Source organism: Anas acuta, chromosome 2 (genome assembly GCF_963932015.1).
Source record: "Anas acuta chromosome 2, bAnaAcu1.1, whole genome shotgun sequence".
In the NCBI taxonomy this organism is placed as follows: domain Eukaryota; kingdom Metazoa; phylum Chordata; class Aves; order Anseriformes; family Anatidae; genus Anas; species Anas acuta.
Genome location: NC_088980.1, coordinates 57,403,318 through 57,416,814, shown reverse-complemented (window position 1 = coordinate 57,416,814; position 13,497 = coordinate 57,403,318). Strand labels below are relative to the sequence as shown.

Here is a 13,497-nt window from a genome sequence, read left to right as displayed (position 1 = left end):
CATCAATCTAAATGGTAGCTCCCTGCAGAGCTCTCTCTTCCCCAGCAAGGTGCTCAGTGTTTACAGTTCCTACCCTTTAGCAGCAGCAGGTTGTTTCTGATTTTCATGTGACTATAGAATCCTTACTAATCAGCTGCAACTGAAGAGATGGGAACTGTCTGTACCAAAATTGGGCTGAGCCAGTGCACCTATTGTTTCATAACTCCAGATCACATTTCCATTAGCAGAAGGGACTAAAGTGAAAGAGGGGATGCAAGGGAAAAAAAAAAAAAAAGTGTTTTGCACCCATGACAATCTTCTCACCTCTATTATTAATGATGAAATTAAATTGTGCAGTTGCAGAGTGCCATGGCAACATAGTTAAAGATAAATAAGTGCCTTGAGTTTACTTCAGGATGGTCTTAGGCTGTGGAGAGCCATCTGCTTGGTACACAGCTATGATGGAGAACTCTCTGTATTTTTTTTTTTTTTTTTTTTTTTTAATATTCCATTCCCTTCCTGGCAATTACTGCCTGGCACTGTTCTGTGGAAGGATCACACATACACTCCCATGTGCTTTTAGAGAAGGATGGGCTAAACTTAGTGCTGGTTTCAGTTCAGATCCAGAGTACTCATGAATCTTTCTGTAAGTGGAGTCCTACATCAGTAATGTCTCCAAACAGTGTGATCTGGAAGAGCATGCAGGTTTATCATGTTAAAACTGCCTTTCCAAATTGAATGCCAGGACCCTGCTACAGAAGAGCTGGAACCAAATCTCCCTCCCACTAACTCCAAACATTTGTTGAAATCTATGGAAATGCACTGAAACCGTGACAGGAAGAACCTCAGGAGATCCTCACCTCAAGTCCTTTCACAAAGTTTGACCGAGGTTTTGAGCTACTGTCCAGGAAAAAATGCAAGTACAGCTTTAGGGGCTGAGCCCAACTGAGCTCTGCTCATCGCTCCTCTAACGTATGCCAAATGATCTTTCTGGTTCAAAATCATTTCATGCAATGCTAAGCAATGCCCTCACTGTTGCCTTTGCTGACTTGCAGTAGCCCAGTGGGATGCCAGGCTGCCACCATCAGAACATCTGCTTTGTTGGAAAAGTATTTCAGCAGGCCTTGCCTTGTAATAAATGATGTGACCCTGGAAGGCAGACAGCAGCACTCCTGCAGGCAAATAGCTTGCAAAAGGTCAAAAACGCCCAAAGCTTTGGGAGCAGCAGCAGCATTTCCGTCACTGCACTACCCAGGGTCTTAGCAGTGCAATAAATAGGGAGAAGATAAATTATCAAAGCTCTGTGGACAGATCCCAGTTGATGGACTGGGAAGTCTTCTACCAGTGAAGAATGAGAAGAGACGAAAGGACAGGAAAGCAGAGGGGAACAGTGGATAATTCAGCTGTGAAGCTTTTTACTTTGCTGCTGAAAATGGACCTCCTCCTTCAAGTGCTGCTAAGTTTACCTCACTCAGAATGAACTGGGGCAGCAAAGTGTGCCATATACACTACTTCAGTTATGAAACAGGCTAGAGTGCTTACAGAAACAGCTTTGCTAGATGCATAGATGTTCATCTTAATTTATTGCCCTTTCCAGAATTGTCCCTCACTCTCTGATTCATTTTTTCCTTAGGGAGTTAGTTCTTTTCTTTCATCTTTTAGTCTCTGCATTTCTCCTAAAACATAAAAACCCGTTGCTTTTACAACCTGTTTGTCCCATCTGCGATGCCCAATGTCAACACAACCCCAATGTAGTGGAAAAACAGTGCAAACATTTTACTTCTACTAGCAATGTAAACAGCATCAAAAGGATTTTGAATCCTGTTTTTCTACCTGTGAAGTTAGTTGTTAGTGGATGCTCTGCTGCTACAGTTAGAGGAAGAAGGTCTTGCTCCTGTTGTTATTGCTATTGCCATTTGAAGTGAAATGACTGGCATTCTTTTGAATGGCAGCATTTTACAGCAATTTAACTTCCTGCCTAAAGAAGCCAATTTGCATGAAAATTATCTGGAAAGCACAATCACATACACACACATTTATATATATCTATATGCTGATATTTTCAGTACAGGCATGACATACAGCATATCAAAGGCCAGAGGGATGAAGAGTAAATTAGCTGGTGAGATTATTTTCTACAGTAATTTACTAGAAAAGGAACCATTTCTGAGAAAAGTCTACCATTACCCTCCAACCTCTTCTATGGTGAACATTGCAGCTGATTTCTACCTTCATTCTCATTCAAGTTCCATGAAAGCACCACTGAGGACGTAAATAAGAATGCTGGGTAATTCTGGCATTATTGGATTTTTCTTTATTTATTTATTAGGCATGGGAGCTGTTATCAGCAAGCAGCCAGGTGAGTCAAACCATATAAAGCATTATCTGATTCCTGTGCTGTAAATCAGATTTTAATAGAGGAGAGATCTGTATCCCTTTGGGAATGGAAAGAATATGTTTATAATGTGTTCTGAATGTGTGCTGCACAATAGCAAGTATGGATAAAAATATTTTCTCTAATCAATTTTCCACTTTATTCTCCAAGTTCTTTCACCCATAAAATGAGAACTAAAACAAATGAATGTTCTGTTTTTGGCGACTAAGACAAGCATGCATAAAAGCATGCATACATGTTGCATCCTCACACAGAAACACAAAAGTACTGAATTCTGCAATATTAAAAGTATAATCAAGACATCAAGTGCATTTGTTTCTGAGCTGGCAGAATAATTTACAGATTTCAGGTTTATCTAATTCAGCCATTAAAGTGAGGGCCTTGGTATCCTACTTGCAACCCCAATACAGCTTCTGTCTTAGGCATTTATCCTTGTCTTTTTCTATTCAGACGCTATGAAGTCTCATGACAGCACCTGTAGATTAGACACAGATAACGTTTGACTACCCCTTGAAGGTTTTACACATTTTAATCAGCAGAGTAATCCAGATATGCTCAGAGAGAAATCTTTGTTAAACATTAAAAACCTTGACGCAAAGCCAGCTCTTTCTTTCACTGCAGTGTTATTTGAATGTTGAGTTGCTGGAAATTATTGCTTGCAAAAATGAGGGCTTCCCTCACACCTAACATATCATTTTTTGGCTGTTCAAACAGAACCAAAATTCTGAAAATAGTTTACAACCAAGGAACTTAACAATATTTTGAGGACTCAAAAATTATTTAAAAAAAAAAACAAACACAAACAAACACAAAAAAAAACACTAATTACACTAATTTGTTAGATCATCTTCTATTAATTCCATGACAAAATGGGGGAAAAAGGCTTGTCATATCATGTTTGGATTGAAAATTTCTTCCATGATTTACACACCAAAATACGAATTTATAACCAAATCACTTCATTCACTGAGGTTTATGAAACTGTGTCATAAAAATGCCATTAATAAGCAAACAGGGAAAGCACTACTGCTCCCAGACGCCAGCAACAGTGCAGATATCCAGGTCAGACTTCAATGTCTTCTCATTCCCTTTTTTTGCCAGATGAGCCTTCACTTCTCTCCATTGCAAATTACAGGAGGACTAACAGTTTTATAAGTAATGGCAGAAGGCAGCACAAAAGCCAGAAACACAATATAAGCTAATATCAAACTTACATTACCTGAATACAAGGCTTATTTACTAGGACAAAAATAATCTGAGTCACAATTAATGACATGCTCTATTTGAGATATTGGTTTCCCTTTCGTGGATGCAACTACACTTCCATTTGTTTCATCAATACCTGAACAGTAACCTGATTCAAAATTTGTATTTGGATGAGTAAAGTTTAGCTCCAGTCACCTGGGAACAAGATCAATTTCAGGTTGTAATGGCTTTGGTGTCTCAGATAGATTAAATATCTTCAAGGAATACCAGATTATTTTTGGTTTTATTTATCTGTGATGATAATGCAGAGAAATAGTTCCTTCATTTACGACCTGTGAGAAACGCAAATACTGAGGCTGTACAGTGTAGCCTGTAACAGGATGCAGTGTACACATCACTAAGGAAAACACATTAAATGTCTGAGGTTTCCTCTAAGTGATGGAAAACAATAATGACTGGGAGAAGAAGGGATGTTGGTGTCACGTTAGCACAAAACAACAGTCGCTTAAATACTTTTTTGTGTCTTCCATAAAAAATAAAGACTGAATTAAGTGCAATAAAAATCCCAGTAGGTCCATATCTAGCTATGCTTCTTAGGAAACCGAAGAAGTCTAATACAGCAAAATTAGAAAGCTAAACATTGAAGAAACTGACTTCTCAAGCCAATCCTAGATATGAACTATTACTGCTTTTTATCACTGCACCTCGTGTTCCCCTCAAACTGGTACAGGTAGACTAGAAGACCCCTTCTTCTTAAGGACGTGTGAAAAACTTTGTTTGAAAGAACAAAAATCTCTTTTTTTTTTTTTTTGGTATAGGGTGACATTTAGTTTCAACAGATGAAGGCAAATCATGATGTCAGGAGTAACAAAGCCATGTAACTTGTGATAGCAGACAGATCATCTTTAAAATTACCATCTTTCTAATCAGCACCTTGTAAAACTGATTAAATTTATGACATTAAACTCCAAAAAAAATCTGATGTATCTAAAAAATAACCCTTTTTTAAACTAATCAATTAAAACCCCAAGAAAGGACTGTAGCCTCACAGAGTCCACCACGTTTTGATTCACAGCCTTTTACAGAGTGATAAAAGCTTCAAAGATGTTCTCTTCATTAATGTAAGGCTGGTTTGAGCTTCCTTCACCTCACTCTGCAGGGCAGAAAATTCACTGAGAAATGGGTAGTCCCTCAGCGCAACAGGGCATAAAATTCATTGCTCCACAGGAGAGGAGCAGATGAAGATTCAGTAACTTACTTGTCAACTGTACTTATCAGTACAAATGAAAATATTTGACTTTTTCAACTTAAGAGAACTGTCCCTTACAGCATACATTTAGCTCTCACAATCCAGTTTAAGAGAATAAAAACATCACTAGCCAGACAGCTCTCCATCCCTCCATCTGGCAAGTCTCTCATATCCTGAAATTAATGCCATATTTGTATCTTTCATCATACTACTTAATTTCACATACTCAAATGCTCCGTGGAACAAGACACTCCCCAGACTAGCACACAGGCTGCTGGCCAGCACAGTGGGTAAGCCTCAGATTAATCATCTGTCAACAGGGGCAATGCTCAGCAAACGGTGACAACAACGTGCCCTTTCTACACTTTCTACATGGAATAATAGCTCTCAAGTCTGGTCATGTACAGCAGACTGCAAAATCAGAGCATGAAAATTACTGCTTTGCTTCCCTTAAGTTCTAATGAAACTCTATCTTAAAAAAAAATATCTATTTTCTTCAGCATATACAGCCTGAATGACTCAGAGTGGGAAGAGAGAGCAGGTGGATGATTATATCTTTTATTTGTTTATGAAGAAACTTCTTTTCTCTACAGATAGATGTCCCAGTTCCAGATCAAACACGCTTTTCCCACTTTAGAATGAGAAAAAGTACCATAGAATCACAGAATGGGTTGGGTTGGAAGGGACCTTGAAGATCACCTTGTTCCAAGCTCCCTGCCATGGTCAGGGACACCTCCCACCAGACCAGGTTGCCCAAAGCCCCATTCAGCCTGGCCTTGAACACCTCCAGGGATGGGGCAGCCACAGCTTCTCTGGGCAACCTGTGCCAGGGCCTCACCACCCTCATAGCGAAAAATTTATTCCAAGTATCTAATCTAAACCCTCTTTTAGTTTAAAGCCATTCCCCCTTGTTCTGTCACTATAGTCCCTGACAAAGAGTCCCTCTCCAGCCTTCCTGTAGCCCCCTTTAGGAACTGTCAGTCCACTCTAAGGCCTCCCTGGGGCCTTCTCTTCTCCAGGCTGAACAACCCCAGTTCCCTCAGCCTCTCTTCACAGGAGAGGTGCTCCAGCCCTCCGATCAGTCTCATGGCTCTCCTCTGGACTCATTCCAACAAAGAAAAAGATGTAATTATTCAGAGCTGACAAAAAGACAATATACATAAAGCATCTCAGGGGAAGTGACGTGGCTTCAATAATCTGTATCACGTTATTATTTGTCTGTTTTAACTTCAGTGCTTTTAACTAGGAGTTAGGCACTTGCAGCTTCCCCTCCCTGGAGGGCAATGTATCAAGATGGTAATGTATCATGACCCCAACAAATGCTCTATTAAAACAGCACAATGACTCTCAAATGGAAAACACATTTCTGCCTGTGAAATCTCAGTTTTAAATATAACTCACTTTTTTTTTTTTTTTTTTAAATTCACTTCTAGAAACAAATGGCCTGGCAGGGATCCAGTGCCACTCTCTGCCTTGCAAACACCCAAACCCCTTCGGCACATCGAAGCTGGTGTAAAGGCCAGGTCAGCCAGTGGTGTGGAGGCGTGCAGCTGTGATGACAAACCCACCACCCAGGAGGCACTCGACTTACTGAGGTTCCACTTGAGGCCAGTGGTGGTGACACTGTCACAGGGGTTCCCAACAGGGATGAGGCCGCACCAGGCACCTTCCAGTCCCGTGTCTACTCGTAGCTTGTGTTTGCCCTGCAATGCAGAAAGGCCCCAGGTCAGTGCAGAGTAACACGCTTACACAGAGTAACCACAGCCAAGTGAACGTTTTTTTTTTTTTTTTTTTTTTTTGGACATCTAAGGGAAATTCAACTAGTATCTATCATTATGGCACATATGAAAAGTGACAGCTGTTAATGACAACAGATTTGTGGCCAAGCTTTTGCAAAGTACTCAAAGACCCCAGGTGAACATCTTCCATATATCAGCATATAAACAGTCCCAGTGAAGAGCAGATAGTGGAAATCTTCCACAGAATGGAGAGAAAAAGCTAGATTTCAGAGTCCTGGCAGTTTTTATTTCAAGAAACTAATTTGTTTATTATGACTAGCTACAATAGCAGATGAAAAAAAAATGACAAGATCAGTGGAAAAATCATCCTCTGGTCTTTTCTGCATAGGTAATTAATTCTTTCAAACAAACATGAGCTTCATCTGGAGGAAGGTTAAGATTCGTTAGAAATATGGGTTTCTTTGGGGTTTTATTCTCTTGTGGATCCACAGGCAAGTTAAATCCTTGAGCATGTCTTTTGTACACAAATTCTTCATTGCTACAAATAAAATCAGATCTGCCTATTTTTTAATCTACCAAAATAAAAAAAAACAACTCTGAACCCCAATGCATTATTCAGTGAGTATGTTACTAAGCAAGAAACCAAGGTCTTATAACAAAGGAAAAAAGAAACAGTTGAAGGATAAATCTCATAAATGTCCAAACCAGCAAAAAAAACTTTCTCACAGATTTTAATTTGGGGAATGCACTTAAACTTTTTTCTTTGTGTCCTGTCTGCCCTCTCATAGTCTCCTTCCAAATGCCTCTGCAAATATAAAGTCACTAGTTAGAAAGTCAAGACTGGAGGCAAAGTATCTTATTACCGAGATGCTGATATCTGAGGTGTTTGACAGATTCTCCTGTTAATGCCAAATGCATTATGAAGAAACAACTTCAATACATGTCATGCTCTCAGTTAACAAATGAACCTTGGAAAAGCTGTCAATTAGGGAGTATTGGATTGCATAGCTTACGCCTGTTTGATTGTTTGCAGGGCAACATGAAAACCAATCCAATATCATCTATCTTCTCAGGGTGTCCAGCTTCATGTGGTGATGAGCCATGTATTCCTATAGTGGTTGTGAATGGTTGCCTGCCAAATTCAGAGGTGTAACAAATTCAGGCTTGATAACCTTTTAGCTGTGCAATCTGCCATGCTACTTCTTTCTTGCTGTATGGAGAGAGGAGGAACAGGAGAGGAGAAGTACAAGTGCAAGCTCTCTCATAAGGCAATCACAGATATTGTCTATAATAATGCCGCCGATGAAGGAGAGAACAAAGGAGTGGGACTGTCTGTTCTTGATGAATGTACATATTGCTGCTGCTCAGGGTTATCTGAGGAGAAAACTCACTGCATTCATCTATTAAAAAGAGAGGTAAAAGTAACTGGCCCAACAGAGAACCTAATCAAGCTCTGTATTACTCAAACTGTGCCTACCTATTATTAACTTTGCATTTTTCATTTTCTGACATTTTGGCCCAGCTTACTGAATTGAATCCATATCTATAAGAAATTTATGTAGAAATCTGTCTTTCTGTTCTCAAGAAATAAATCTTTAAAACAGAAGATGCCATTATCAGAGGCTTGCCCATATCCATGACTGTATTAAGAGTCTTTCAATATTTGATACTTCCCTAAAATGCCATTTCACGTTTCCTCATGATTATGTGAGAATCTTGACTTTCTTCCCTAATAAGGCCAGTTTCTAGCCCTCAATAGTAATACTAATTTCAAACTAGGAGCCCGAAGGGCTAAATCCAAGCCAGCAGGTAGGCAGGAATTAAAATATTAAAATGAAGATTATTTTTGTAAAAAAAAATCCTCTCAGCTGTTAAGCCAGACTCATGGCTTGGGGATTGGTTTACTGTTATTACACAAGACAGATTTTAAGACCTTTATTTATTTAAAATAAATCAGCAAAGGACCTTATTATTATTGGGAACAGTGGGGACAGAAAACGGAAATGATCATTGGGAAAAAAACAGACAAACAAAACAAATGAACTTCTAATTTTTGCCAAAAAAGATTAACAGCTAATGCATTTGTCCAGTAAGGCTCTAAAGTCAAAGCACTGCAAGTCTGCCACACGGGAAATTAGGTGCCCAAGCTTATCTTGGAGTTTGCAAGTACGGATCTTTCAACCACAGAAGATGGAACTGTTATTTGCAGGAGAAAAGGAGGTTCAGAACTTGTAATTTGCAAATACAAGTATTAATTTGTTCTATTTAAATCTCTGTGATTAAAGGAACAATTATATACTGGCACTTAAAATATAAAACTTTGTTCAGTTTCTGCAGAACTCAAAGTTCCAAAATTAGGATTAAAAAAGAAAACCGAAGTTTGACTAAATAAATCCCTTGCCCTGCTCAAGTGTTTTGTCTCTGCAGGAGGTAACTGAAATATTTTCACATTTTAACTTAAGAATCAAATATTACCATGTTTGAATGTTACTGGTGATAAAATAATGGCAAATAATACAGCTGCATTGATTTTTATCTTATTAAGTCAGTTTTGAAAAACATTGATCAATCGTCATTATTGATTTTTTTTCTTCATTTTGTCTGTCATGCCAGGAAATAAAATCAATTTCTAAGTTCAGCAATAAGAATAAAATGTCAGAAGATATTTTTAAGAATGCCTCATCCATATAGGTTAAACCTTCTGTTTTGATCCTGATGTCTTCTGTTATAAGAAAGCATTTAAATAGTAGTGGTTAAACACCCCCTCACTCCAACACTTGTTGCTGAGGAAAGACTTAACACCATTGTAGTTGTTCTCTGTCACATCTCATAAGTCAAATTAATAGAAGCCTGATTGCAAACAACTCATATACCTAATGCTACCATATCTGAGACTGTAACACACTAAAATCCTTAGTCGAAAGCTTGCAAGCTCAAAAGCATGTGAACAATATCAAGAAAAATGCTGATAGATGCTATGTGTGCTCAGGTAGCCTGCTGGCACTTCATGAAAGCATAAAGAAAATGACTTATCCAAGTGCTTTCCAGTCCAAACATATTGCAATAAATGTATACAATAAAATAGATGCCAAGCAAGAAAACACAATGAAAGAGAGAGATAATGGGAGCTGATCTCAGTAGTGCATTCTGAAGGGATCTAAAGGGGAAAAACCTGGAACCTGGCAGGTTAGAGCTGGACACAGAAGAGAGACATCAAGCCAGTTAACAAGATGCTGAGGATCAGTAAGGAGTCAACATTAAATTAAAAAAAAAAAAAGGGAAGGAAGGAAGGAAGGAAGGAAGGAAGGAAGGAAGGAAGGAAGGAAGGAAGGAAGGAAGGAAGGAAGGAAGGAAGGAAGGAAGGAAGGAAGGAAGGAAGGAAGGAAGGAAGGAAGGAAGGAAGGAAGGAAGGAAGGAAGGAGAGAAGGAAGGAAGGAAGGAAGGAAGGAAGGAAGGAAGGAAGGAAGGAAGGAAGGAAGGAAGGAAGGAAGGAAGGAAGGAAGGAGGGAAGGAGGGAAGGAGGGAAGGAGGGAAGGAGGGAAGGAGGGAAGGAGGGAAGGAGGGAAGGAGGGAAGGAAGGAGGGAAGGAGGGAAGGAAGGAAGGAGGGAAGGAGGGAAGGAAGGAAGGAAGGAAGGAAGGAAGGAGGGAAGGAAGGAAGGAGGGAAGGAAGGAAGGAGGGAAGGAGGGAAGGAGGGAGGGAGGGAGGGAGGGAGGGAGGGAGGGAGGGAGGGAGGGAGGGAAGGAAGGAAGGAAGGAAGGAAGGAAGGAAGGAAGGAAGGAAGGAAGGAAGGAAGGAAGGAAGGAAGGAAGGAAGGAAGGAAGGAAGGAAGGAAGGAAGGAAGGAAGGAAGGAAGGAGGGAAGGAAGGAAAGATTTTAATAAACAGATCTTGGAAATTGCTGAAGGACTAGGAAAGGTGAAGTGTAATGTGGAAGGAAAAGGAACCAGTCACACGATTAGAAGACAAAACAACCTTACTCCAATTTTCAGGCTGCCCTGGTAGTTTGTCCCGTAGAAATAAATCTACTGAATAACTTAACTCATAAAAGTCATAAGTGGTGTATTTTCACCTGTGCATACTGTGACATCTGGGGCGATGGAGAAACAGGATTTCTTGAGATCTGACCAACTGGTCTAAGGTACCTCTTGCACTGACTAGATCTTGTTTTCTGTAATCTTTCAATAAAATGCCTTTTTATACCGTCTTTCTTTCAATGATTACTCTATAGATGGCAGCACAAGCTTGAAAACAACAACAACAACAGCAAAAACCTAAATACAGATGTCATAGTGTTACCTAGGGAAAAGGCAAAAACCACAATCTGTTTTAGTATATAAACATCTGGGTGCAGAAAAAAAAGTTATTGGATAAAATAATCAAATGGGTAGAAATTAACACCATCACCAAGGACTGCAGCAGATTGGAGGAGGAAAGAATCAAGAATGAAACCAAGGTGAGAACATTTATGTTTAAAATCAAATACCATGATTGGCAATAAAAGAAAAATAAAGTTTCAGAAATATTTCTACTAATCATTAGTTGTGCAGGTGCTTGCCTTAACAATAATGAAAGTTTTTAGGTTGAGATTCTGGGCATGATAAATACAGCTAAGTTTCCCAAATGGATGTATTTAAGAAGAGCTATTTTATTGTAACCCTAATACAGTGCCAAGTTACTATTGCATGCTACTCCCAACACATTACCTGAGCCAACAAAACTTTTTGTTACTGTTGAAATAGAAGTATCCTCAGCTCCAGTGAAAACTCAGGTGTCTAAAAGCTCTTGTGTATCGTATCAACGGCTGCTTAAATGAATCAAAAACCCAACAAATTTATTGTACTTTGAAACAATATTTAAAAATTCTGGACCCGATCCTGCTGACACTTCCTATCTTACGTGGGTAGCACTCCTGTACTGAAAAGGATGGACATTTACAATAGAGAGCCCCATTAATCCTACCCTTCAAGAGGAGCACTTCATAAAATGACAATTCTACAGTGAATAAAATCCCAGGCAGTACAGAGAGAATAAATTATAATCATTAATAGACCCAATTAATGAACACATCTGCTACAAACTAATTTATGACAAGGGTGTAGAAAGAAATCCCTGTGGAGGTAAGTGCCACTAAAATGAATAGATTTACTATACCCCGAGGTTATACATTTAAGAGGTTGCAACTGTATATCTAATGTACAAATTATCCACAAAGAGCAGATGATCCCACACTTTTACACATTCACACACTTTCTCTAAAGGCCTAGTAAAAACCTCCTGAGAGCAAACTTCTCATGTAATCCAAAGATGACATGTTTTAATCGAACACATGAGATGCATCCTCTGTTTGCCCATTACCTGTTGCAGCAGGAGTAAGTAAAACAACACTCTACTTTCTATCTTCCACAGTCTAGCTTACATGACTGACAAGAAAACAGCAATCACAGGTGCAAAAATACAGAAATATATTTCTCTGGAGACGGTAAGCTGTTAAGACTGTCAGCAGCATAGACACTGCTAACACACACACAAATGAAGGGATGAAAACACTTTATCAAGCAAATAAGATATCTGGAAATACAGAAGTTACATTAAAAGGGAGTTTTGGTGGTTTCATTTCTCTTCACAGATGTAACTTAAAGACTGAGAAACGCCATAAATGCTTGTTCCTGTTCAACTCTGAATGCAATTGCAAAGGAATGCTCATTCTATTGAAACTTGTGTTGAAAAAACAGGTGGAATTCTACATTTTTTTCAGTCTGCCATAAACCAATGCAAAGCACACCACAAATGCTGAGTGAAACTGATAATTGAGAACGGTCTGGACGTTCTTTACATTCAAACAAGGCTTACACTAGCCAAGTCTGACATTTTATCCTTGAGCTTGTGAATTTGATGCCTTATCCTCAGCAGGCCCATCATTACAGATTTAATTAGCATTTTTAGTGATGCCTTGAAAAAAAATCAGAACCATTTTCCTTATACCCATTTATGAGCGTACGGAGTATAATAGATTGCAGATAAGAGGAAAAAGTAGACAAGCTGCTGAAGATTTCATATTGTCTGTATAATTATTATGCAATGTTGCAGTTAAATTGTCAGTCTAGAGGGGCCTTTACTAAGGAAGGGCACTAATATTCTGTAATTCCTAAGTGATGAAAATTACAGCATGATCTTTCTCACTATCCACTAGTTTATCGTACCTTTAGTGTCACTGCTCATTCTATTCAGATAATCTCTTTTACCTAGGCTACATTCTCTAATGCCAAGGAAAATAAGAGAAGTGTGGGAGTTAATTTAAAACACAGGACACTGTTTACCTAATTTGTGGCAAAAAACCTATTTCTTCTCCATAGCACTGAATTACCAAGTATTGCTGGAAGGCACTTTTATGCTATGTAAAATACACAGGATTTTTATGTGAGTACATGGTTCTACTTCATGATCAAGGAAAATGATCAGTAGGCTATTAGCCACTATCACTAGTTTCTTCCACTCCTCAATCTACATCCATGGGATGCTCATTTTTTTTAATTTTTATTTTTTAACATGTAAGATCCTGCAAATCAGGAATCCATAAATCCTCTTTTATACCACATTTTTTTTTAGTAGAACTTATTTCATATCGGGGGTCTTCACATTAGGATTAACAGATTCATAAAGGCCTGTCCTTTGTAATTTCTTCCTTGGTGCAAACAAACTACCGGGCAGAGTTCTTTGCATGGAGCAGGAAAACTTTACAAATTCTCTCTTTTCTCTGATTTCTCTCTGTTACTGTCACACTTATCTACAAAAGAAAGAGGCTTGAAGTAGCAAAGCAGGAACTTTTGAGACACAATTCTCAGCATTCCCAGAGATCAAGAGATCTCTGTGCTACAGGAGGGAATTGTTGTTATTATAAAGATATGCATTAACCCAGGATAAGAAACCA

The 13,497-nt window shown here is 38.9% G+C and overlaps 1 protein-coding gene across 19 annotated transcripts in view; it reads right to left on the bottom strand.

Annotated features, from left to right (window-relative positions):
* TPK1 (thiamin pyrophosphokinase 1) overlaps window positions 1-13,497 on the bottom strand; it is a 321,922-nt gene that overhangs the window by 60,671 nt on the left and 247,754 nt on the right. For 18 of the 19 annotated variants that reach the window (XR_011094032.1, XM_068674859.1, XM_068674852.1 and 15 more), the window contains one exon: window positions 6,421-6,532. Coding sequence is in view for 18 of the 19 variants with exons in the window: in XM_068674859.1 (XP_068530960.1) it covers window positions 6,421-6,532 (112 nt within the window). In the remaining variant the exon portion in view is untranslated. Of the gene's footprint in view, window positions 1-2,453; window positions 2,850-6,420; window positions 6,533-13,497 lie in introns of those variants that run through there. The other variant, XM_068674848.1, reaches the window with a different exon arrangement.